The following is a 26357-nucleotide window of genomic DNA, read 5'->3' on the forward strand; positions in this document are numbered from 1 at the left end:
CTGCTTAATACTGCATTCCTCCTGCCCATGCACTTCCCTTGGCCTGTCCTTCACAGCTCTTCTGGTTGTTTCTTCTCTTTTTTTTTTTAACTCTAAATCTCGCCTAAAGAAAAATGCAGCTGCTTTGGAGCTCTGCACCATTTTATTCCCATCTTTTCCAACTCGCCTGGTCTGCCCTCGTGGTTTTGTAGCTCCCTCTCACCTGAGGAAGGTGCAGGCAGTGGTTCCTGCACTGCCTTGGTCACCCCCACTCCTCTCCCCCAGCCACATTCCTGCTTACTCCTCTTCCTCCCTGTGCTGGCTCTGGGCTCAGAGGGCTGTACCTGCTCCAACAGCCCGGTCTGGCCCCACCAAGAGCCCCACGCAGGATTCTTTGCTTCCCCTGCTCCTCACGTGTTCCTGTTTTTGTACATCAGAGGGTTGTCCCGTGTGTAGCTGTGCACCCAGTACCTGTGAATGTCCAGATACCTCTGTGCACCTAATACATTGTAATGTGAGGTGTATAAACCCCATCTCTTCAGAAATTCTGGTTTAGCTGTGCTCTCCTTTTTGTTGATCATCTGGGGTGAATTAGTGTAGGACCAAATCAAACTGAAGCTGTAACTCTCCCTGCTGTTCATGTGAAGAGCTGAAATCTGCATTACTTGAGTCTCTGTCTGAGCATCATCTGAAGTATTTATAACCAAGGCTCTAAAATTGTTACAAAGATAGTAGCATGCCATTTCTCTTTATGCAAAACCCACTTTGGTATGACATATCTGGAGCAGAGAAAAGGCTAACATGTTTATTTTGCCAGCTAACCTAAGTGAACAAATAGGTACAGAAAGATTGGAGTGGGAATTGTTATATTTTATGTGATCAATCAGGTTTTGAAGCAGGCTGAGAGCAATTTGGTGTTGTGCAGGGATGTCAGGATTCCTGCCAGGTATGCAAGATGTTTGAATCTTTGCAAGAAAAGGTGTAACAATTTTAAGCAGAATTATTTGATTAGGAAACAGCCTGTTGTGTCTTTCTGCTTTCAGCTGTAAAGATACTTCACACACATGGGGAAATACAGGAAAGAGGATGGCATTAAGGGAAGAAAACTCCTACCAATTTTTTATCTAACTAGCAAGTCATTTTGTCCAAAATTAAGACAGAGCATCTGGTTTTGTGTTTCTATGTCACAAAAAAATTATGGACCTTGATGGTATTAGAAAAGATTTCTCAAACATCTAGATCAAGGTATGCCAGTGACTAGGGATTTTGTATTTCAGCAGATGCTACAGAAATGTTTCAGGGTTTTTTTTTTGCTCTAGGCATATTTTAAGGATACTATCTTTAAAGAACACAGATCACTCTGACTGTCAAAAACACAATCACTCTGTATTCCAGCAATGGAATCATAAAAGGGCTTTTGCATTTCTGTGGGAGAGAGCAGGTTTATCAGTGGATTTTTGTTTGACCAAGTGTTTAAGGTGGGTGATCTTGGGGGATGGATTATATGAGGTGAGGAGCCAAGGGGTAAATCTCCTGAACTGTTGATGGCAGGACAGGGAAAGAATTAAAAACCACAAAAGGAAAGTAGGAGAAAAACCACAAGCTTAAAAAACTTCGCAATTCTAAAAACAAGTAGGCATGAGTAGTAGGGGGATGAGAAGGAAAGGAGCAATGGTATTTCATGAAGAGTTTTTCTGACCCCCTCAGAGCTCTGGCCCTGCTCCAGCCTCTTAGAGCAGGGTCTACTTCCTTTGCATGTGCTGCTTCAACTTCCTAAAAAACATTGCACCAAAGTTCTGTCTCTCTCCTCCTGTTCTCATTCCCTTTCCTTCTCTTCTCCACCTCTGAGAGCCTTCCTGTGTCTCTGACATCACACAGCTCCATTTTAGCACCTGCACCATCCCAGCCTCAGAGGTGGAATATCCCTTCCTGCCCAGGGGTGCTCGTTTCCCTTTGTGCAGGTGGACAGTGCTCACGTTCAGCACATCCTGCACAGGACCTGCTCCTGCTGGGGAAACTTCCCAGGAATTACTGACCCAGTGTCCCTTGGGGGGCTGCAGCTTTGCTCTTTGATGGACCAGGGGTCTGCGGCAGTGGCTCAGTGACCCAACACCATCCTCACCACGGGGCTCTGTGCTCAGCTCTTGGCTTCTTGGGTACAAATAACATCTTGCATTGAGTTTCAAGTTAATTTCTCTGTAGTCTGGTGCATCAGCACGAAGTGGCTGAGGCAGCTTCCATGTCGTGGTGTGGCTCCAAAGTCAAGTCACCTCACCTGTGCCAGGAGCAGGGGGTGTGCAGCCTGCACAAGCCACACACTGCTACCCAGAGTGCACCACCTTGCCCTCCACATCAGCCTGTCTTTGTCACTTGCTCCTAAATTTGACTCTGAGGCTGCTTTAGCAGCAGGGTCCCTCTGTTCAGAGGGTATTTTGCTGCCAAAACATACTTTTAATGAGAAGACCAGCTGTTCTCCCTCAGGACCAAGCTTCCACTTGCTCCTTAGTTTGCTTCTTAATTGTCTTATCACTGATGAATAATTTAATAATTCTTCTTCAGTATTTCATAAATTTAGAGTTTTGTGGAGTCTCAGTTAATAAAAATATAATGTACAGCAGCAGAGAGTTGGTTCTCTTCCCTTCCGTTCGTGGCACAGCTTGTCATATTTCCCTGAGCAGTGTCAAACAATATGCAGCTAAATGGAAACAGTGAAACTGGATCAAGATGTCTGTCAGCATCCTACACTGATGTGCAGTTTGGGTTTTATTCCAGACTATTCTATAATGCAGAAAATCTGCATAGATCAGTCTTCAAGCGTTAAGGAAGACTGTCTTGCATGCCCTGTAGAGGGTAAGTTTTGCTCTTGTATTTCTCTTAAAATATACTAATTGGACATTAGCTTAAAAATCTAAACCACCACAATGGGTGGGACTTGTGTTATTTATCATTGGAAAAATCTCTGATCAGCTGTGTGAGGTTTGTTTGGGGGTTGATGTTGTTTTTTTAACAGCTGTAAGAGGTCTGGCAGAATAATACTGCATTTCTGGATCTTCATCCAGTGTAGAAATTTCCTCATTTGTTTCTGCTTACTGAGAGGTGTTACTGAAATATTCTGCTTTAAAAAAACAAACAAACACCCAAACCAAACCCATTTGAAACAGTAGTTAAACATGGGACACTTTCTGTTAGCACCCACTGGAATTAATTTTCACTTGTTTTAGTTTGTTGTGACTGGAGAAACGTGTGAGATGTGGAAGAAGACAAAGACCTGGGTGAAAGCAGTGGGCCAGGGTTTGGTCACACAATTCCCTATGAGTTCTCTGCTCTCTGTTTGAGTTTGTAAGGTAAAATTCCGAGAACATCCTTTCCTTATTGGGCATTGTTTGTGAAGCACATGAAAAGAACCCCAGTGTTATTACGCCTGTTCCATTCTGGGTGTTGGTGCTGACCGTTTCCATGTGTGTGACGTTGACTGCAATCCCTTCTGAGAGATAAAAACTCCATACACCGAGAGTGTGTATGACTCTGACATTGCCAGAGTACAACATTATTTGGTTTAAAATCCCTTTCTCTACCATGTTTAACTGCCCAATTTAATGTCTCTGCTTCCTTCCCATGTTTGTGAATATTTCTTTCAGATGCATTCATTTGAAATAAAATCTTTTCTATGTGGGCATCATATTCCTTTAGAACTATGTATAAGAAAACCCTAATTTTAAAGAATTGTGTTAAGAAAATGATACTTATTCCTGATTCAGGTGCCGTGTGTGCATACCCACCTTCTGATAACCTTCTGAAAGTGCAGCCTGATTTTTTTGTTACTGGTGTAAATTCCCTCATTAGTGAAATTGTCTGAGTTGATAGATGAGTGCAAATTAAAATCTTTCACACATAACACACACAAGAAAATTACTAAAAATGAATGGATATATATGTTGTTTTGTTTTTTTTGTAATTTGGAAGGTAACTGTTGTTGGTGTGGAGAGTCACGGCTACCCAACAGCAATAATTTAATCAGATAACTTTATTTTTTAAAGTAATTTTTCATTCATTCCATGATAAGTATGGACACCTAGTAAGTATCCCACTACCTAAAACTATGGATATCTAAAATTTACTGGTAACAGTATAACAAAAATAAGTTTCACTTCAAACACTACACATGTTTAGGGGAAAATAATTCCCCTTTGCTTTGGAATTTCTTGAGTTGACAACACATCTGTTCCTGAACGTTCCTCTGAAAATGTGGTTCCTAGAAGGTCTGTGAAGAAAAGTCTTGATGTACTTAGTGTGTCTCTATGGAAGACTTGACACAGATTTTTCTTGTGTGTTAATTTAGAAATAGGAAGATTGTGTGTGTCATTCTGTACCCTAGTTGTGATTATTAAAATAATCTTATTGGATTTTTCAAATAGAGAATTGTAATTTAATAGCTGCTGTATTAGAAGTGTTGACAAATTGATGCAAATGGGCCCATTCTTCTGGTGGGCTCATGAGAGGTGGAAACAACGATGGGTCCCTGAGACTGCTTCAAAACAAGTGGAGAGGGAGACTCCTGATCCAGGTGTACCAGACTAAATCTGGTCCAAATTTACTGCCCCACGCTGTCCAAGCATTAGCTGGTACGGACCAGGGTGTGCTTCTGTAGGAGCTCTTGGGACATGTTCATTTCGTGTATTTTTCCCTTTTCTGCTGTTGACTCTTTCCTTGCCCGATGGCTCAAAGAAGTCACATTGACTGCAGAATGCTCATCTTTTCTCCTCTGCCGTGATTTCACAAGCCAGCCTCAGTGTCAAAACTTTTCTTCCTTGGTCTGTGAGTTTGCTGAAGTTCATCTGTTGTATTATGGCTTTACCTGCCCTGAACTTTTTCTGGCCAAGGGAATCCGGCAATCCACACTCAGGGTAAAACAGAGATTTCAGGAACAGGTTTGGATTACAAGAAGCTGCTGGCAGTTTTTGCAGAGTGAAAGAGGTTTTACCCATATTGCAATCTTGATATTTAACTACTCTCTAGTCTTCTGTGTCTTTAGCTGGATAAAATATCATGGTCATCCCCTTTTCCCATTTTTAAATTCTTCTTTAGTATTGCCATTGTCATGATTATCAATACAGCATTGTACTTGAGAGGTTTGGGGGTTTTTTCACTTTTTTTTTTCCACAGTATAAAACACCACTTAGTTCTGTGGCAGCCTCACATTCCGAAGGAAGAAACAGTATATAACGCAATTATGATGCTGGTTTTTTATACCTTAAGTAGGAAATGGAATCTGTTCCCTCCTATCTCAATTAATACCATATTTCTGTGGCTTTTTTACTTAAGTGGCTTTTACTTTGCATTGCTGGGCTCAGAAAAACCCAGCCATGGCCTCGAGATAAGGCAGGCCTGCAGAGCTGGTGCTGGTGTGCTTTCAGAAATGTATTCAGCGCAGGTGATGGGTAGGGCTGTGCTGCTCCCTCTCCCCTTGACACTGGGAGCAAGCAGCATTGCTGAGAGGCATTTCAGTTCCCTGCCTTCTGTTTGTTCTGGTAATGTGGGAACACTCCAGAGTTTGGTATGTGCCAGGATGATTACACAGCCTCTTCAGGCTGGGAATTCGATTGCCTTCCCCATGCTGGCGAGGGAAGAGCAGGGCAGATTTGAAGTGGCAGCCCAGAGCACGTCTGCTCTGTGATGGGGCGGTGGGACACAGGCTGGGGGAGCTGGGCAGAAGGTGGCAGGCAGGCAAGCAGCACTGCCCCAGGAGAGGAGCAGTGATGGTGCTCCCCGTTTCACTAATTGTAAGAGGTTAAACAGGTGGATTTCATTCAAAAAAAATTAAACAGAAAAGAAAAGATCCATAACCTTGTTCTGAGAGTCTCTTCAAGCTCAGAGAATTGCAGAGAATTACATGGAGGTTAAATGTAAGGATTAAGTCTCTGCAAGATGTTAGTAATGCTGTTTAGAGAAGACAGTAGTTGATCTTTTCCACCTAGACAAAGTTTTCAGTGGGCTGTGTCCATTCTTCTGTGCTACAGAGTGAGTTTCTGGCTCAGGAGGTTTTTCCCTGGTGTGGTGGTGAAGTATTTGCTGCAATGCTGCTGAGAGAACTGCTGGCCAGCACAAGCTCCATGCGTGCCTCATCACGCTGGGGTTACTCCAGTTAATTTTCCGGTCTCCAAGCAGACGGGGAGCCAGCTGCAGGCAGGGCTGCTTGGGTTGGAGCTGTTCCTGAGATAGCACGCAAAGCTCCAAAGCAGCACTGCCCTTCCCCATGCTGGGCTGCAGCTCGTCTGCCCTGCACTGAGCCCTTCCTCCCTGGGCAGGGCTGAGAGCATCCCTGGGGCTTGGCTTTGCTGAGCTCTGCCTCACCCCAGGCCAAGGAGGGCTGTGGGACCTGGGATCAGCCCCTGCAGAGTCACATCAGGCACTGCTGAGAAGTTCCCAGTGAGAGAGGTCCATCATCCTCACTGCTGAAATCATCTTGCATTCATTTTTCTGTTTTACCATGTGTGACTGGGGGGTTGCAGCTGGTTTTTAGTTGTTTGTTGTCTTTTTTTTGCCCTTCACACACAAAAAACTTTATTTAAAGAATTGTTTAAGATTTGTTGGGTTAATGATGGCTCATATGCTGGGTGATAAACTGTGTGAAGGGTTTCATACAGCACTTTACAATAATCTGTATTTTAGTCATTAACCCATGGTTTCACCTAAGTGACAGAATCTTTTACTTGTAGTAGCTGAAGATGACATCTCTGGTACCTTGGAAAGTCAGGAAACTTAAACAGGATTTCTTCTCTGAATGGTTTGTGACTTTCCTTTTTTAGTCCAATAACAAGCAATAAAGAATTCAAATGAAATCTCACTGCCTGTGAAAGAAATGCCAGTCATGTAGTATTGCAGCTTGCAGTACCCTGGGGGCAGACAAATCCTTGTTTCTGTCTTGTACTTCCTTGTATCTTGCCTGCTTTTAAAAAGAGGAATAACCCATTGAAAATCCTGATCCAGTGCAACATGTACATTGCATTATATTTGCTTTTCTTTACTCTAGAATTATGCAACATTCCTCTTACTTTTTCCATATATTCCACAGAAATTATTTTTACCTGTTGTACATGTTGGCAAACAGATGGTCCAGGTAGTAAATAACTGGCTTCCCAGGAGCTATGAAATTGAATTCTCCCAGGTAGCTCCTCCAGGAACCTTGTATTTTCAGGTATATGTCAGTGAGCCTTCATGTTAATGATGCTTATATATCAGTGTTTATTTCCTTCATTTGATTATCAGTTGGCTCAGCCTAAAAATAAAACTGTTTTTAATTGTTATTTTCATGATTTTTGAGGGCTAAAGGAGTTATACTGTAAGTATTTTAGGGAAAAAATGGTCAAACCCTGAAAACCCATTGAAGAACATTGTAGTAAGATAGAACTTTTTTTTTTTTCCTTTTAGACAAGAAAAATATTTTTGTTGATCCTGTTGTTGAACTGAAAAAAAAAATCTAGATTGGTGTGCAGTGTGCATTATGGTGAGATGTCCTAAGGCAGTAGTATAAGATGGAATAAAAAAAAAATCGTAAGTCGAAAAAGTTAGTGCTAGTGGGAAGAGATGATAATACTGCCTCAGAAAGAGAGAAATTACGTGATGCTAAAAGCCTTGTTCTATATATTTCATTTCATTCATAGTTCAGCTGCCAAACTTCTCAGTGGTGCTATTTGACCTTATAGACTCTTCAAACAACAGAAAGATTCCAAATCATTACTCTGCTGATTGACCATTCCTTCTCTTAAAGATCTGCAGCACCTGCAAGGCTGATTTATTAAAAAGCTCAGTTTCCTATTAGATCTTCTTTCTGGCGTAATTACTTTCGAAATTTATTTTGAGAGACTCTTTCTGGCATAAAGTTTTTAGGAGGTTGGGTTTAACAAAAAAGGAGTGTTTTGGACAATGTGTAATATATTCTGTGATGCTTCTGAAATAATCAAGCTAGTGCATTGCATTAAACCACGCATGACTGGCATTTCTTTTGCCCCTTGCAAACCAAATGTGTTCCAGCTGACTGGGTGATGCAAGATCTGAAGTGTTGCTGTAACAGCTTCAGGAATGACTTTCTGTTGCACCTGACTCGAGACTCACAATGGATTGGAAATTATGGCACAGTTATTCTTACAGCATCATGGCAATTTTCAGGGTACCCCACAGACCAGCCAGACAAGCAGCAGTTTTCAGGCCATAATCCTATCAGGAAAATGTCATCAGGTTCCACTGTTGGCCTGAATATTTCTCTTGAGACATTTCTGTCTGTTGGTCAGAAAAAAATCTGTATCTTCATTTTCACTTTGGTTTGATTCCCAGTGCTTCAAATTATGTGAGCTCAGGCAAGAATTTGTCTGAGTCTTTAGACAGGGTCCAGCTCCTTCCCATTCTGCAGAGCCAGGTCTAGAGAACAACATTTACCTTTCTGCACTAAAATATTCCACAGTAATAACGATAGTAATAATGAACTTTGTTGCTTCGAAATATAAATGCCTGCTTTTCTTTTTAGTTCTTCTTACATCAGTGCCTTCTTCAAACTATAGTGTGAATAATGGTCGTGTACCTGAGCTGAAGAAGATAAATACATCCTTAAGCTCCCTGAAATGTGTTTTATATATATATATCAGTATTGGGAAACTAAATTAAAAGATTGATTGAAAAAGATGTGAGATTATTTTTTTTTCAATTAGAAAGAAGAAAACTCCAACTTCTCTGTGACTCATTTTTACGATGGACAAGATTTGAAATGGTGTGCCTACCTTTTCATATATGTGTAACATACACATATATAAAGTACCCCAGGACACTGAGTCTGCATAAAGCATTATTATTGAAGTGATGTGATTTGCCATTGACCAGACATTATTTCATGCAGCCCGTGCACCTCATGCAGTGCAATAATGAATATTTAAGTGATTTATTTCAACAAATGTAATTAGTACACGGTGTCTCAGATAATACTGTTTTGTAGGACAATGAGTTTTAACCATTTTGCAGGTGACCCTCACTCGAGAGAAGCGGTTATATGACTGTAATCCCTAAGGTGAGGGTCCAGTTTTGCCTTGGCTTGTATGACTGTGCACACTGCATATTGTGGGCAAACAATGGGGCATTCTTACTTTGGGGTTGTTTGGGTTTGGTTTGGTTTATTTTTTTCGTCAGAGCAAAATCTAATTTTCTCCTGTCATATTGTGCTGGGGACGCGGCTGCAATGCACTGGCAGACACTGATAAGTGACTCCCTATTTCATATCACACATTTGCCGAATTTTCAGTTTGAAATGTACAGCCTGGGATGACAGCCAGTCATTCAACCTATTCTTGCCTCAAAGAGTGTAGAAAAACAGGCAGACAAAAGAAGGAACACCTGGCAAATGTCTTGGGTTTAAAACAACAAGAGATAGAGGTAATGGTATCCATGGTTAGGAGTGAGATAACTCTCTTCTTTACAGCATGTATTGAAAACATTTCCAGAACACTGAGATGCCATTTAGCTGCGACCTTGCACAAAATAATGTAGAGAATTAAGCAAACAAACAGGAGAACTGAAGCAGGGACAGCATAAAGCCCAGAGTGTGTTGCTGGGCAGGAGCCCTGGTCCCACCCTGCCAAGCTCGCTGCAGGCTGGGCTGGAGACAGAGCTCCTGTGACACTGTGACATTCCTGGGCGTTCCAGCGCTTTCTGTTCTCCCTGACTCAGAGTAATGGCAGCTGCCTTGGAAGATGGATTTAGCTTGGAAGGTGGCCCTGTGGTTCTGTGAAACACCCGTTACTCATTGTGATGGCAGATGATGTGGTTTCCTTGAGAAAACAGTGTGGCAGAGGGATCTGAATAAAGAACCAGGAGTGCTGCAGATGAGGTTTTTAATGCTGGCTGACAAGGGTTGTCTGTGGGCTTTTTAATTATTTTCTTTCAATTCATCAGCTTTGGTTTTGGGAGGTTTTTTTGTTCAGTATTGGCATTGTTTAAAGCATAAGGAAATAGTTGGGTCATTGTTCATTTCAGAAAAATAATACATGTTTGGGCTTTTTCTTTTAGTTCTTTAGTGAAAAGGAATGATGAGGAGGTGTAAATGTCTCTTTAGCATTTAATAATGTCACGGAGGATAATTCAGCACAACTAAGATACAATCTCCATTACTTTTTTGAGGTAGTAGTGACAAAGAACTGGGTTGCAGGGAAGCAATTGCTTTGCTTAGATTAGGGATGCTGCCTTTTCTGCTTTGTACTTCATCTCTGAAGTAGGTGGAAGATCAACTTGTTCTCCTCGGATCATTGTGTTGCTTGGATTTAGCGCATGAGTTAAGCGAGCGTACCAAAGCCTGGGGAGAGCTCTGAAAAACAATTTGACCGTGTTAAAGCAGATGTGAATTTCCTTTTGTATTTTAGTCCCCATTTGAACTGTAAAGAAGCCGAGCAGTGATGTTTGGAAGGTGTGCTCAGGAGCTCCTGGCCATCGCTGATGTTCCTGTGCCTCTGGGACATCCAGGAGCTCTCTCTGGGCCCTGGGGCTGCCAGGCTGTGCCACAACAGCTCTGTTACAATGCACAGGCTCCTGAAGGATGTGCTCTGTGCTCGCCTGGTTTGTTTAAATGTTTCACCAGATAAAAGAACGAACTGAGCAAAATTTTTTTTTTTTTCTTTTTTAGTATTTCGGTTCCGATTAAACCCAAATAAGTCTATTGGATAGCTTATGATTGCTTCAAAGCTACACGGATCAGAATTTGTATTCTCAGATTACTTAATTACAACACAATTTACCTTCACTCATCTTCTAATTTGAAATGAGTGCTGCTGATATTCTTGACTGCAGTAAGATCTCTTGAAGAATCACATGTTGATTATGTGGACACCAGGCCGTGATTTTTTGAAAAGGCTCAGCACAATCAATGTGTACTAAAATTGATTGGAATTAGACATGTTATCTGTTTGTGAATTTAAATGAGAAATTAAAAAAAATTTAAAAGCCAAAGTGTGGGGGGGTACCTGTATTTCAGACTTCCAGGTCTCTGATTTTCACTGTTGTTTTAAAAGATTTTTCCTTAAATCCTAAATGTTTGAGCTTGTAGAGTGTATCCCGGTGACATGACTAATTCAGCTGATAAGTGAGAAAAGGCATCATTTCCTCAGTGCTCTCCCCCAGACCAATACTGGCTACTGGTATACCAAAAATAAAATCTATTTCCTGAAGTAAAAAGCCAGATGTACTCCATCAAGGCACTCGTTGTGTCTAAGCTTCCCAACCAAAGGCAGTTTCCAGGGGCCAGAGCGTGTTGTGCCATGGGATCCATGGAGCCAATCCCTTCGGGTCCTTTCTTGCGGGACAAGTGATTTACTCCTCTGAACCTCAGAGCTCAGCAAATCTGCAGGTACTGCTGGTGAAATTTTAATTTAGGCAAAGATGCTCGTAAAGAAGTGCTCAGATGTTCAGATGTGAATCCAATTTTATATCCCTGGCAAGTTCAATAGTGTTCGGCTCCCGCTTTTGATTCATTTGAACAGGTTTATGAAGGAGCAGTGTGTTAAGCTTTTATCTCTCTCATATTTACATGAGTGTGTGCACACTCCCCAGTTAATACTTCTTATATATATAAGCTTTTATACATTTTAATAGAAACTGTATAATATCTATGTGAAGTTAATATTGGTATTTATTTTTCTAGATTAAATGCGACATTTGTCTCGCACCAGATTTCAGAGTTCTTGCAGCTGCAATATGTGTTCAGTTACCTCTGCACAGCTCATTTTGCTAAATATCTTACATTTACTGTGTGGGAACTGAATCTTGAGGTAGATTAAATAATTTGTGGTAATTTGATTTCAGCTCTTGCTTCCTTAATCTTACAGAAATGCTGTTCATTCTTATTGATGTGCACTTGGCTCCCTTTTAAGAGCAGCCTCCATGACATTGTGGTGACAAGATTCAGAATCTTTATTTAGCTGGTGCTACTGTGGCTCTCAGAGCAAAACTGTTTTGTTTATATGGGTATGGCTTTTTCATACTTATCCTTGAGAAGGAAAAGCTGCATCTAAAGTAAGTTGAGAAGACATGAAGCACATGAATCTTTTGAAGTAACTATTAACACAAGGGCACATATTTGTATTTTATCACTCATAAATATTCACTTATTGAAATCCAAGCATGCTTTGTTTAAAGCCAGAACACAGACTAGGAGAGTAATTCCAGTTAAGCTTCTGTGCACGTGGATATTGTCCAAACACATTTTCTTCCTGCTGCGTCTTTCTCTGCATGCTGTTTTGGAATGGCACAGGACCGAGTATAGATTAGAGATTTGATGTTCTTGGAGGTCCAAATGGGGGTTTTAAACATCAAACTTGATTGGCTAAACGGCTTCTTTTATGTTTAGATAAGACAAAGCCAAGGATAGTGAGGAGAGCTGCACATGTAACGGCCTTAAAATTTAGGATGTGTTCCTGAAAGGTGACTTTGTGTTTAAAGCAGTTGACATTCCCACAGGGTGCACGTTCGGGCAACAGACATTCAAAAAAGATAAAGAGACTGCTGTGTAGATTTAAGGCAAGATGTGGAGGATGCAGAATTTATTATAATTCATTTCTTAAAGTTTCTCGTCAGAGGACAAACTGTACTTTCCTGGTGTAAGTCCCAGCAAACCTGGCTCTGTTCCTCACCAGCCTGTGCTTCCCCAAGTCCTCAGAAACACCGAAGAAAACCAACGGCCTCTCCCCAAAAGCACCGCTCCCTCCCTGTTCCCTGGCTGTGTGGCTGCCAGGAAGAGGCACTTTGACTGCTTCTCCCTGGGGCAGGCAGTGTGCAGGGCAGTGCCAGCAGAGAGCTGCCCCTGGGGCACTGCACAGAACCAGAGTTGGGCAGGAAAAGCCTCCTGAGCTCCTCGAGTGTGACCCTAAACCCGGCCCTGGCAGGTCACCACCAACCACGTCCCTAAGTGCTGCTGCAGCTCAGGGTTCCATGCCAGTGAAATATCCTCCTCCTGCTCTGGGGTTTGGGGTGGTATTTTGGGACTTGGATATTTTATTTTTGGGGTTTTTTGTTTTTTTTTTTTTTTTAATAAATATCGGCCTTAATTAACTTGCAGTAATTACCCAGTTCAGCAGCTTTCCTAGACTTCTTTGTTTCAAATGACAAAGATCAGTCTTGCTGTAAATTATATTTTGTGATGATTTCTTTGTATTATTTGATTCATTAAGTACAGAATTTGCTTCAGTTTCTAAAAAAAAACAAGCATCATTAGAATTATCATTTCTCTAATATTACTGATTAATGTTCACTAGAAAACAACTTGATATAATGTCTAAAGCATGCAGTTTGTGAGAGTGTTTGTTTTCTTTATTCTCTTTTACTGTTTTTATTTGACATAAATTATCACGATGTGTGGAATTGCACGTGAACTTATTTACCAGTCTGCATTTATGTTTAGAAAAGTGACAATGTTAGAATGACACCCGCTTATCAGATTTTCTTTTCATGTGCTGTTATTTTAATCCATTTACCTTAATGATTAGAAAAAAATATTTTTCATTATCAATGTAAACATGTCAGTTCTCAAAGAATGAGAAAAGTTTATATCCTTCTTTATCACTAGAACATATAATCTGTCATTTTTCAATGAAAAGGACTGAAAGAGTTGCATAATTTCCAGATCTTGCTGTGTGTTTGTGGCATTACTAAAAAGAAAAATAAGGCCAAATCCTTATCACACAGAATAACATGAAAGATACCATCACTGCCTTGTTGCTCTCTTTTCATATTTGGAGTTTAATCTCCTTGTGCTGGCACAAATCCTGTTCATTTGAAGCTGATTGGTAAAATACAGTGAATGAAAGAAGATTGATTTCTCTGATTAAGTTTTCTAGGGGCCTAAAGACCGTATTCTCAAAAGCTATTTTTGATCCATTAAGGTTCATATGCTCAAAGTCCCAGATAGAAACAAGGGGGGTAAATTTCTTTTTGGTAGATGTAGGGAATGGTCAAGCTAGGCTGCTGTCCTGGCTGCTCCACTGAGGAGCCTTTCTCCAGGGAGAATCCGTAAAGAAGTATTTTAAAATTTAAATGCAGTCTTTGTTAACGTGCCAGCTGTGCAGGCTGGAAGCACTGTTTTATGTTGCTGATCTCAAATTGGTCTGGTTTGCCCACGCTTTGATGCCCACAGGTCCAAGAGGCACCATCTCTTTTCCCAGGCAGCGGCCCCTTGAAAATGCCGAGGAGAGCAGTGCCACCACGCACATTTGTGATTTGTTTTTCTTTTCTGTTTTAGGCCCTTCAAATCACCACAGCCAGTCAACGCTGAGGCCGCCTCTCCCTCCTCCTCACAACCATTCCCTGTCCCATCACCATTCCTCTGCCAACTCCCTCAACAGGAACTCGCTCACCAATCGGCGGAACCAGATCCACGCGCCCGCGCCGGCGCCCAACGACCTGGCCACCACGCCCGAGTCCGTGCAGCTCCAGGACAGCTGGGTGCTCAACAGCAACGTCCCCCTCGAGACCAGGTGGGTGGCGTGGATGGACACCCCGGGGATGCCACTGGTGGCCCTGCAAAGTGGAGGGCCGTTTTCTCTTCCACAGAGAAAGCCCTTGGTTTGCTGGGAGACGGGCTTTGGTGTCCTTTGTGTCAGGGGTGGTTTTTCTGGCATGGCACGGGGATTGAGTGGCATTAGAGCACCCAGCAGCCCCAATCTGCTTTGCACTGGAAGGTGCACGGTGAATAATGCTGCTCACATCCCATTTGAAAGCCTTTTATTCACTTGGACCTTCCTTGGGTGCACAACTCACGCAATTAGTACAGCGTATGTATATCACAGGCTCAGGGACAACTTACTTAGAATTTGTATTGACTGTGCTGCTGAAAAATTATACATTTTGCCTTTTCTGAAGCAACAAACAGAGGCTCACTTGACATTATGCATTTTGGGAGACTCTGAGAAACAATCCGAGATTCATGACTGACAGTACTATAATTTTAATTTATACCTCATCCAGCATGCAAGTTCATTTTAATCTCCTCTGTGCGTGTTAACAGCTTGGTGCCTGTGGGGCAAACAGCAGCATATAAATGAAAAGGTGCAGCACTTAGGCCTGAACAGAGAAATAAATAAATAAATGCCTGACATGCTGCTGGTCTAAATATTCTGGTTTGTTGTCATTTGGGGTACGGAATGTCAAACATATTTAGCTTGCACTTTAAATAGCAGATTTGGCAGAGAGCTGATCTCTCAGAATTTAAAATTAGCCATTGTGGTGCTGAATGAAGTGCTTGGAATAGCAGGGTGGTGTTGCTTGCCCAGAGAGTGATGAACACAGCGAGCAGGTGGAGGAGCCGGGCTGCTGGGAGCGCTGGCTCGTGCCAGGGTTTCAGCTGCTTTCTTGCCACAGCTTCTGGGATATGTTTGGTTTGCAGCCTCCCAGGATTTCAGTGCAGCTCTGCTGGATCTTTGTGGCTACCCAGAGTAGTTACAGCCCCGTTCAGCCTCAGCCCAGCCCCTCCAACATTCGGTCAAAGACTGCTGGTCAGGTTTTGGAGCTCTGGGTGGAGCTGAGAGCACCGAGGCTGTTGTTACTCAGTGGTTCATCAGTGCTGGGTTTGCTCCGTGGGGAGCAAATGAGCCTGGAAAGGGCAGGGAGCGTGTGCCAGGCTGTGCTGGGATGTGCACGAGGGGCTGCCCTCGCTTTGTCCTCCCCTGCTAAAATGGGAACATGGCTGCCATGAAGAAATGGAAGGCAAATTCAGGTTATCCCAAGCTGCAGTGGCCAGAAAAAGAAAGGAAAGGGATTCTTGCTCACTGAAGGTTTGGAACTAACTTTGGCCAAAAAAAACCCCAAAATGCTCAACTCTGAACTGCTGCTTCTATGAGAACCTCTGCTATTTTATAGAAATTAATATGGACATCCTGAATTTGTTCTTTATTGCTAAGAATTACAAGATAGGAATGTTGGTCCTCTTCAGCCCAGACTGATTCTTGCTGTGTGGTTGGTTCATTGCCCAGGATTGGTACCTAATTTTAATTCTGGTGTAGGGTGGCCACCAGCTGTGCCTGGTCTGCCTCTCCCTATGTGGAACTGTTCTTGGGTACAACAATACCTGAAATGTCTCATTTCTGAAGGCTTGAGTTTGTCCCAGTTTACCAATCACTCTACCTGGAGGGAATTCCTTGGATATTCATGAAAGGATTTTTTGGCATCCCTGAGCCACAGCAGCAGACCTTTGTCTGCCTGGTTTTTTTTCACTGTCTGGTTTTGTACCTATTTCCAGCCAGAGGTGACTGTGAATGCCATTACTGACTTTGGTTCTTCTCTTTTTTTCGTATCCTGCAACCCCTGGGAGTGTAGGTGTACATGCTGATGACAAAAGGTTACTTTGTGAATGCTGTTATTTTTGGAGGTTGCTGGATGCCCGACAGTTAATTGGAGCTTTTTGGAAGACAGATTTGTCACAGGCAAGCATTAAGCTATTAGAAAGTGTCCTGGCAGAATTTCTGTGTTCCAAGACTATTCCAGAGCTGCTTCAGGATCGATTTTAGTTCTTTTCTGAAATTACACACCTGACAGGGCTTGATGACAAGTTTCATCACAAGAATATTAACTTGGAAGATGACTGAAATTGATGCTTGTGAAATCATTGAGACTTTCAGAATTAGCCTGTAATTCTTTCACTTTAAAGTTGGTGTTTCATCTACATTCATGCCAATAGCCACAAAAAAAAAAAAAAAAAAAAGGCATATTTTTGGTAACTTTTTGCTCCAGCTTTTACTTTAAAGCTTTAGCTTGTGGCAAAACATTGACCCCTCTCATGCTGCCTCTTCACAGTGCACTACTCTAATTCTTTTATCTTGTTATCTGTTTATTAATCTCAGTGGAGCAGCACGCAGAAGGCAAAGCCAGCACTGACAGTGCCTGCTTTATCAAGAGGGTGTTTCATAACTCTCAGTTTTCATCTTTCAGTTACCTTCAGTGGATTCTGCTCTCAACTGAAAATGGTGTGCAAGTGGTCATGTTACTGATTATGAAACAAAACGTGGCACCTGAGCTGTCTGAAGGGAATGCTTTGTGTCAGCACTACAAAATTCAGATCACAATTTAGATTCCAGATGTCTCTTTATCTAACAGTACCAAGTGCTGAAATCATTGAATAATACAACACGCGTCTGCATGTTGCTTTTTTTTTTTTTTTTTCCTGGTAAGAATATTTTAACCTTCCCTTTGTTCCTTTGCTGTCTTTGGCAGTTTGGGCTAAATTCAGACTGTTTGGAGATGTGGCATTTTCCAAATATATCCTTTCTCTATCTCTTGTTTCAATATTGATCGGGGTTGTTAATCACATTTGGTTTATTTTCTTTGTGATGTAAAGGAAGCTTTTACCGCTTGTACATGTTTTCATTTGGCCTTTTCAGGCAACTTTACCCAAATCTTTGTGGTGCTGTATTTGTGACATAATTATGTTCAGCTGTATTGCAGCAGCTCCTTGCTTCTAGTGGAGTTACAGGTTTGCAATGTCTATGCAGAGTTCCTAATTGTACTAATTAAGAATCATAGAAAGGTTGGGCTTGGAAAGAGCTAAAGGTTCATTATGGGCAGGGACACCTTCCACCAGATCAAGGTGCTCAAAGCCCTGGCTAACCTGGCCTGGAACCCTCCCAGTGATCTGTGCTTGATTTCAGTGTGCATGTTCCTGCTTCAGGTAAACAAATGGGCTGTGCCTTCCCTGCTCTGCTGCTGCCTTATGGCTGCATCAGGCTCCCAGGCCAGCTACATAATCGTTCTGTTTTCTTTGAAATAAGGGTCTGTAATGGAAGGGTTGAAATATCTCTAAGTAAGGACACAGTAATGCATGGCTGTAGCATTTTTATGGTGCTATTTTTATGGTTCATTTCTGCAGTATTTAGTTGCTTTACCTTTAGGCTCGGAGCTGCTGTTTAATGCTCTTTAACTTTTATTGTCCTCTTGCAGTCTGTTTCAAAGCATCTCCTCCTCCTAATAACGAAGTGCCTCTTTCTACCTTCTCCAGTTGAGAGGTATTCCTTTATTGCTGCTTTAATCATTGCTCTCCAAGGGGCTGTGTGATGAAAACGCTGCCTTTGAACGTCCCAGGGTGGGTCTCGTTCCTTCCTGGCAGCCGGAGAGGCAGCACTCTGCTTTAAAGCTGGGAATGCTTTGAGGGCACAGGGAGAAAGGAATGGCTTTGCAGGGGAGGTTCCCAGGGCTCCCCACACAGCAGGAATCCTCTGGGATGAGAACCCCACACGAGCACTGGGATGACTGGTGAGGGAAGAGAACAGAGGAGCTTCCATGGATGGATATTTCACTGAGGTTGTCTGATTTACTAATGCCCCTTTCAGTACTTTATATTGATGTAAAATTAATTGTTACCATTATAGCTAATAATACTTAATTCCGGAGGAAAAAAGGCTAGAATTAAATAGAAATTACTCTTATTCTTCAGTTCTCATAATTAGTCTCGTAATTTGAAATATTTTCAGCCCAAATCTTTCAGTTACAAAGATAATTTTGTATCTATGTCTATAATTTCTTTGTGCTTGCTCACAATGATGTGATGCTTGGCTTTAAGGAAGACTGTAACATCCTAAAGTTCCTCCTGTGTTTCGGGAGAAAGGATGGTGGCCACCCCTCGGGTAACTATGAAATAGTTTCTTTAGATCTTGTGTAGTATTAAACCAATGGTCCAAATCTGAGGTCATTTGTGCAAAGTTCAGTTCAAAGACTGAGAAATCTGAAAATTTAGCCTGAACAGAATTCCTATGAACCTTAAAAGAACTCTTCAAAATGTTTACCTTTTCCTGGGGCTCAAGCTGCATTTGTTACTTTGCCAGCACAGTCACTCTGGGTGAGCCTGAGGACAGCAATGAGAGATGAAAGGATGGAGCAGCAACATGAGCTGTATCCCGTGTGCACCATGCAGTGCTTGAACTCAAAATCGTGGGGTATCACAGCGGGGAACATCTGCACCCAGTGCTCCAGTGCAGGAATAAACACAGTGCACTGAGACTTTGCACAGGCCAAGGCAGTCAACGCAAAAAAGCCAGGAGTAGGGCACATGAGGAGAGGGATTTTAACAGTAGGGGGAAAGCAATATTAATTTTTTACAGAAAGACATTAATTATCTGAAATGTTAATACCGCGTTCACATTTTTCACCACGTTCGGGTGTCAGGATCAGCTGCAGAACTTCTGATCTGAATATGTAAACTTGAAGTTTCTGAACGCGTTGAAGTTCGAAGCTACAGCTGCTCTCTGCAATTGTCTGCCTATTTTCAATGATGTCTCAATATTTTGATATCTCTGTACATGATGCAAAATGTTCTGGAACAGAACAGTGAAACAAAATTTCCTTTCCTTTTGTTAATGCAATTTCCTAGGATATATTGGGCATAACAAACAACTACTTGGAACAGTGAAAGGAGTCGTCACTCTAATTTTCCTTTGTCTTCTGTGGCTTTCTCTTACTATTTACTTGCAGCTACAGGTACATGTGCTAGAGCAGATGTTACTCCTCTGAGACTGAAGGCTGCAGCAAGAACTGAGTCCTTCATTCTCTTCTTCCTTCCTGCATGCAAAGGTTGCAGAAAGGTTATGGGGACTTTCTAAATAATTGGAATCTGCATAGATAGATTCTGGGCCTGTCTAAAAATCAAAAGCATTTTAAAGAGTCAAGGAAAGCACAGTCAAAAGCATCCCCAAGGACTTTTAACACATTTGGGCCATGTACTTGGAGGAATTCCAAAAGCACTGTAGAAAGGTCGTTTTTAGCAGGCTACTGGAGTATCATTTTCATAGCAAATATAGGCAGGAAGAGGAGAGAGAAAAGGGTGAAGGAAAACACTACAAAAGCAGGGTACATAATGATGATTCAGAAAATCGATCTAGATGTACTCCCACTCACGTACACATAAGCTCAAAGAAGTTTTTACTGATTGCAGATAATTGCATGTTTTCATGATCTTGTTCATTTGCATTTTTAACTTCTGGGTTCTGCAGAGTGAACAGGCAGTGTGAGTGACTGCGCAGGAAGAGACAGGCACGTTTAGAGTCTTTATAAAAGCAGTCTAGAATTATGTGAATTTGGTTCCTCTTTATTTAAGTTTACGTGTCGACTGATAAATTTCTCAGAGTTTTGTTATTCTTACAGACTTGAAATAGCAGTGTTAGTACTTTTTCTATTTTTCTTGTTAAGTGAGTAGTTGAATTAAGAGATAGTGGAGAGCTTACCTGTATGCCTTTTAAAATAGAAGTGTTTTGAAATTATGTTCATTAATTGATGTAGAAAGTTAAAACTGCGTGGACCCATTGAAATGCAAAACACTGTTATCATAATCCTCACCACTGGAATAACAAATGGAGGCATTATTGCACTTCATCACTTGGCACTTTGCAACAACTACTCAGAAACATATGGCAAAAAAAGACACAAGGTTTTCTGCTTAAGAGAAAGTTCCTGTAGTTGAGTTGATTCAGAGCTGCCTAAACGTTCCTGGATCTGCTGATTGATCCTGCTATACTTTCATGTAAGTGCATATGCAAAGACCCTGATTTTTTGTGTTTGTGTCTGTAGCTGTGCCTGTTACGCTTTACCAGGCATTAACCAGCCCTTTGATTGCTCTGTTCCTGGGAAATAAACATTAGTGCAGGAAGGAGATTGATAAATTCACAGAGCAGAGCTGGCTATTGACTGGCTAACTCCCACAAAAGCCAACCAGGCTGAGTGAGAGGGCTCACACCTCTTGCAGAGTACCTGGAATCTTTTTGACCACAGAGCCAGTGGTCAGAAGGTACTGGCTGGCCCCTGGAGCTGCTGAGCTGCTATGTGCTTGTTCCCTTCTAGATTTTATGCCTTTCCAAGTTGTGCTCTCCATCTCAAACTCTCGAGCTGCTCGTGACCTGCAGTCCAGCAGTCTTTCCCCTCTCTATATTTTCCACCTTGCCTTTCCCCAGGCTCTCACAGCTCTGCAGTGCCGCAGCTCTGAGCAGCCTGGGATGGGGCAGTGCTCTGGGGACAAGCCAGAGCAGGGAGCACACAGTGAGAGCCCCCAGAGAACGCTCCAGGGGGCAGCTCACAGTGGGATTAGGGAGAGAGAAGGTTATAAAAGTGTGTCCAAGAGGATGTCAGTTTTGCAGGTGAAGAGCAGGCGTCCTGTGGAGAGGTGCCCAGCACAGAGCCCTCGCTGCCGCTGTCACACAGTGCAGGTGTTGTGGCTCTGTGAGCCATGCCTGCCTGGTTTTGTTTAATAATATGACAGGTCAAGGTGCCCAAAGGTTGGCACCTGCCTTTCTGTACCCCACCCTGCCCGGCTGTCAGGCAGTGTTCAGTTACTGTGCTTCACATGCCCAGCTGTGTCTTTGGCAGAGGGCGGCAGTGGCGGTGACGAGCCAGCCCGGTGCTCGCAGCAGCCTCCGTGACGCTGCTCGACACTCTGCAGCCTTCAGAGCTCTTTGCCTGGGGACAGGAGGAGCCCAGCCTTCAGGAATCATCAGCCTTCCAAGAGCTGAGGAGCTGGAATTGGAGCTGCTCTGGGCGCTGGGGGGCTGCTGCAAGGATCAGGAGGTTACAGTGGGTACAAGTGAGGCGTTGATACCAACGTGTTCATCCTGAATTGCTGCTCCCATGCCTAACAGAGTGTCCTGAAATATTTGTCATGAGGACTCTGTTTCCACAAGCGTTTGGGTGTGGGGGTGCACAACACACAGGGGTGTAAAACGGCCAGTGGGTTTATGTACACGTGTATTTCAGACAGCTTCCCACTGAAAAATCTGTCTTACTGAGTTTAGTCAGTGGATTTGACATGATTGAGACAATTTCTTGTTACTATACAGTTTAAACACAAATATATAGCGCTTGTTAAGCTTTATTGCTGCCTTTAGAGTTCTGGGCACTCCAAAGGGTAGAAACTCCTGTGCAGTTTTCCCACATCAGGGAGCCCTCTGTGGAAATGTGGCTGAAGGTGCCATGTTTAATGGAAGAACCTGAGAGAACATACAGTTAAATCTCATTTGGGGAAAGACTGAGACGCAGATAACCAAAGCTTGTACCACTCTACCCCTCAGAGTTCATTTTTTCATAACAGGCATAAGAACAGCTCATGTTTTTCTTCAGACTTGGTTTCTTTTTGTTTGCAAGTCAGAGATCTTCCAGAAAACTTCACTGTCTGAATTTGGCAGCCACTTTGAGGCTTCCACTGACGTAAAATGACTCACGGCTACTTTTTTGGAAGACTTTGAAAACTGCAGAAGGGGTTTTTTTATCACAATGAAAGCCAGCATATTATGTTCTACATTCCATTGTTTTCTGCTAAGAATAAATGTCCAATAAAATTATAGACAGATGTAATTTTTACCACAGCTTGAATATTTTTAAGTCCTAGAACAACTAAATTGAGCTGTTACTATTCTCTTGGTTTGTAGCTTTTCTATTTATTAATTAGTATTAAAACCCCTATAAAATATAAAAAAGACAATTTAAGCATTACAACTCTCTGTATGCAGCTTTTATTTTTTTCATACAGAATAAGTTTAGGACAGTACCAGGAGGAAAAAAAGCAATTTATGTTAGAAAATGTCTTTTTCTTCCTTTCTATTACAGTTTTTGATCACCAAACCATTTTTTTTTTCCTCCACTCATTCTTGCACTGTGCTGCCATGACAATCTGTCCAGAAAGGAGAGGGGGAAAGCTGATTGTTCTCTCAAAGAGTATGGAAGTTAATACAGTCTCTGTCAGACCACAGTTCCCTGAACACCAGAGGTCCTTTTGACCTGTGGGAAAGCACGTGCTAGGGAGAGCTGTGAATTAATGAAGAAAGCAAAATATAGCTTTTTCCATTTGCCATTAGTGCACAGAGCAGTGCTCAAACATCCCCTTGCAAGCTCTGCTCTCCCAGATGTCACCTTTGGGGCCAGGGTGTGACCCCACACAGCAGCAGTGCTGGAAACAGAGGGGGAGAATCCTGAATCCTCACCAGAGCCTGGGAGTGGGAGAGGAGAGCACAGGGAGCTGCAGGGTTAACTTCTGTCCTGTGGGCAGCACCCGAGCTCCTTCCACAGCTCCTCAAGGACACTGAAATTACAGAATCATCCTAGGCTGCCAACCGTATTTTGTGAATTTTTCAGTGTGGAATTGTCTTATTGATCCACAGAAATTAGGGAGACTGGGCTGAGACATAGCAAATTTACTCCCATGCTTTCAAAACAGAAATTTTTTCCTAATCTAATTCAAATGGCTAATTCTTAATTGTGAGGTAGAAAATGTGTTTTTCTTAATCATGTTTGATAGGTGAACAGGTAAGACAGAGAATACAATTTTTTAATTCTTATGTGGAGTGTGTTTGAAATGAAGTGAACTGGTACAAATCAGATCATTTATTTTCATAAGCAGGCGTTGTACAATGCTCCCAGCCTTACCACTGTGAGGCTGTAATTAATGTTGATAAATGCTCATGTTCTCTCTGTGCAGCTTCAGCCCACAGACAATTGGTTGTACCAGAGCATGTCAAATCTCACATAAAAATATGGCTATAGATCATTGGGTTTAGGGATAGAGTTGAGACAAGTCAATTTATTTCCATTAGTAGCTGAATCTAGATTTAAAACTCTGGGGGTCCGAGTGTTTTGTCCATTATGTTCCCAGTCGTTCTGGTGTGCTTTGCTGTGATTTAAGGTATGTCTGCTAATCTGGCCCCCAGCTTTGGGATGCAGTGTCAGTTTTCCAAAGTGTCTCGGGGGATGTTTAACACATCTTTAGTTAAATGTCTTTTTTAACTTTTGAAGGCAGAGCTTGTGTGCTTTCAGGTGGTGTGATGTATTCTGATAGCTCCCACATTAACAGGGATCCTCATACTGAGACAATGGACTTTCAGCTTCCGAAATGCATGGGTAGGACAAAATGTGACAAAGTCAGGGTTTATCCAATGACTTTCTTTCTTTTTGGCTTTGAGAATGACATCTTCTCACATATCCTTTTCAGCTGGCTTTTTTTGCTTCTACCAAGTTCTGATTAGTTTTAACAATATCATAGAGATCCTGTTTGCATGGATAAGTGTTTTGGTTTCCTTTATATACTTTATGTATCTCGAAGGGGATCACAGTGGAGCTACTTTTTTGTTCTCCATTTTTTGTCTTCTCACATGCAACAGGATATGATTGACATGTTCTATTAAAGCATATCTAGATAGTCATTAATTCAATTTTAATGGGAGCAGAGTTTCATTATATATCTGAGTTTACTTTAACAATGCTTTATATTAAAATTTCTGTTGGTGCTGTAGCTGCCTTCTCAGCTAAAGAGGACATAAAATTCCTGGGTTTAAAGGCATTTCAGATAAAGACATTTCCAAGGACTGTAATTTCCAGTTTGGTTGTGAAAGGTCTGCTTTTGGGCAGGGAAAGGATAAGAACTGTCTGTTACAGACCCTTCTGTCCAAACACAAGGGGTCGTTCCTGCCATGAGGATTCAGGAGGAGAAGGGGTCCTGGGCTGAGGCAGGTGCAGAATCGGCCTGGATGAGAGAGGAGCTTTCCTGCCTGCCTTGGTCTCACTGGGTCTGTCTTCCTTCTGCCTTTCCCTTGTTCCTCGTGCTCCATGTCATTTCAGTCCCTAGATCCAGTGATGGAAGTGATCTTGTGCTCCCAACACTGGAGAGCAGCTAGAGAGGGCTAAACCTGCTTCTGATGGCAAATTAATCAGGTTCTACCCAGACAGAAGGAGCAGGAGAGTCAATAGATCTGGTGTGACACAACCAGCCCCATAACATCATTTTCCCATCAGTTACTTTAATTGAACAGTTGCAGAGTAAAGAAACATTTAAAATTGTATTCAAGCCATCACACTGTCATTATTTCTTGCTTTCTTGTAGCTGAAAGATGTTTTTCATAATTTAAAAGGCTGGTAAATTTAAGGGGAAGTCTTTTAGCATTTGCCTTTATTGCTTTTTCTCCTAGATCACCTATGATGTGCAGAAAATAAGCAATTCTAGCCTCTAATGTCCCTCACTGATAAAGAAAAGAGAAGGGTGTCACTTGTCAAAAAAACCCCAGTGTTTCTATTAAGCAACTGGTTAGAATTAATCTGAGTTTGACTGCATATTTGTAGTCTCCAAAGCACAAAGAAAAGGTTATGACAGTGGATACTGCCACTGTCTATTTTCTACAACAAACTAGATTTTGATCACTGTCGAAAGGGATGTACAAGACCACTTGGAGTTTAAAATTCAATACAAAGACAATGTCAAAGTGATTGTTCATGTTCATTAATAGAGTTTATGATTGATTCATTTAAAAAAAACTAACAAAACCCCAGCATATTTTCAGAGGTTGTCTTCAAATGGAAATGTTTAATCAGAAATCTAGGGAGCCTGGCCAGCTTTCCTTTTACTGTCTTTTACCTGTATGCAAGTTCTGTGCAATCTCTTATGCTCTGGGTTTTATTTCAAAACAAATGTTTAAAAAAATGCCTTTAAAATCACTTCTGTAGAATAGCTATACATGAATCTATGCCTGACAGTAGTCACATTCATGATGGTGGGCTGGGAAACATACTTGGGAAACACAACTCAGCCTCCAGCTTCCAAATTGTTGTCGTTGTCAAGTGAGTGACGTGGATTTTAAAGCTCTAACAGGTGGTTTGAGAGTGACATACTGGATTGTATCTGAATAAAAATCTTAAACATATTTTACATTGGAAGTAGGGCCTGTGTTATTTTTAGGCTGTGATTTTGATTTTGGAGATTACTGAGTGTCTTCGTTCTGTTTGATTCCAAGAAGCACTTGTTTTTCAGAGCTGCGAAGGGAGAGGGAGTGGGGCAAGTCTTCAGAGCCCTCTGTCTTGAACCAAGTGACTTTCTGTAGGACCACAGCCTTTACTCTGTGCTTCTCTTTTTATTGTTTACTGAGAACATGTTTGTAGTCAGTTCTGCCTGACTGTGAGAAGTTAATCTAAAGAAACCAGTCTTCCAGTTTGCTTTCTCCATTTCCTCTGCCAAGAATATGTTGACAGCATTTTCTGAGATTCATTAGAATATATTCTGTCCCTTATTTTTTTTCCTAGCAAATGCATGGGCAGCTGAAATCCTGGTTTTATCTGCTGAGTCATGTGCTGTTGGTAGTTGTCTTAGCTGTTCAAACCAAATCTGTGTACTGTTAAACCACAAAATCATGGTTAATTCTAATTCTGGCAAGGTGTTTTCCTACAGGACTATGGGTTTTTCTCAGTAAGTCCTTAGTGGTTTTGCTGGGAGCTTTTGCCAAGAGTGTGAATGAGGCTCAAAGTGTTGTTTTCTTAGAACATTTTATTGAGTGGTGTATTCCACAGGGAACTCCCAGGCACTTCATGGGTCATGCTGGTGTTTTAGCTAGTATGCGGTCAAGTTG

At 41.9% G+C, this 26357-nt stretch overlaps 1 protein-coding gene across 5 annotated transcripts in view; it reads left to right on the top strand.

Annotated features, from left to right (window-relative positions):
* TENM2 (teneurin transmembrane protein 2) overlaps nt 1-26357 on the top strand; it is a 1092434-nt gene that overhangs the window by 905660 nt on the left and 160417 nt on the right. For all 5 annotated transcript variants that reach the window (XM_040078601.2, XM_058422512.1, XM_040078602.2 and 2 more), the window contains one exon: nt 14246-14480. In XM_040078601.2, the coding sequence (XP_039934535.1) occupies nt 14246-14480 (235 nt within the window). The remainder of the gene's footprint in view (nt 1-14245; nt 14481-26357) is intronic.

Source organism: Hirundo rustica, chromosome 14 (genome assembly GCF_015227805.2).
Source record: "Hirundo rustica isolate bHirRus1 chromosome 14, bHirRus1.pri.v3, whole genome shotgun sequence".
NCBI classification, from domain to species: domain Eukaryota; kingdom Metazoa; phylum Chordata; class Aves; order Passeriformes; family Hirundinidae; genus Hirundo; species Hirundo rustica.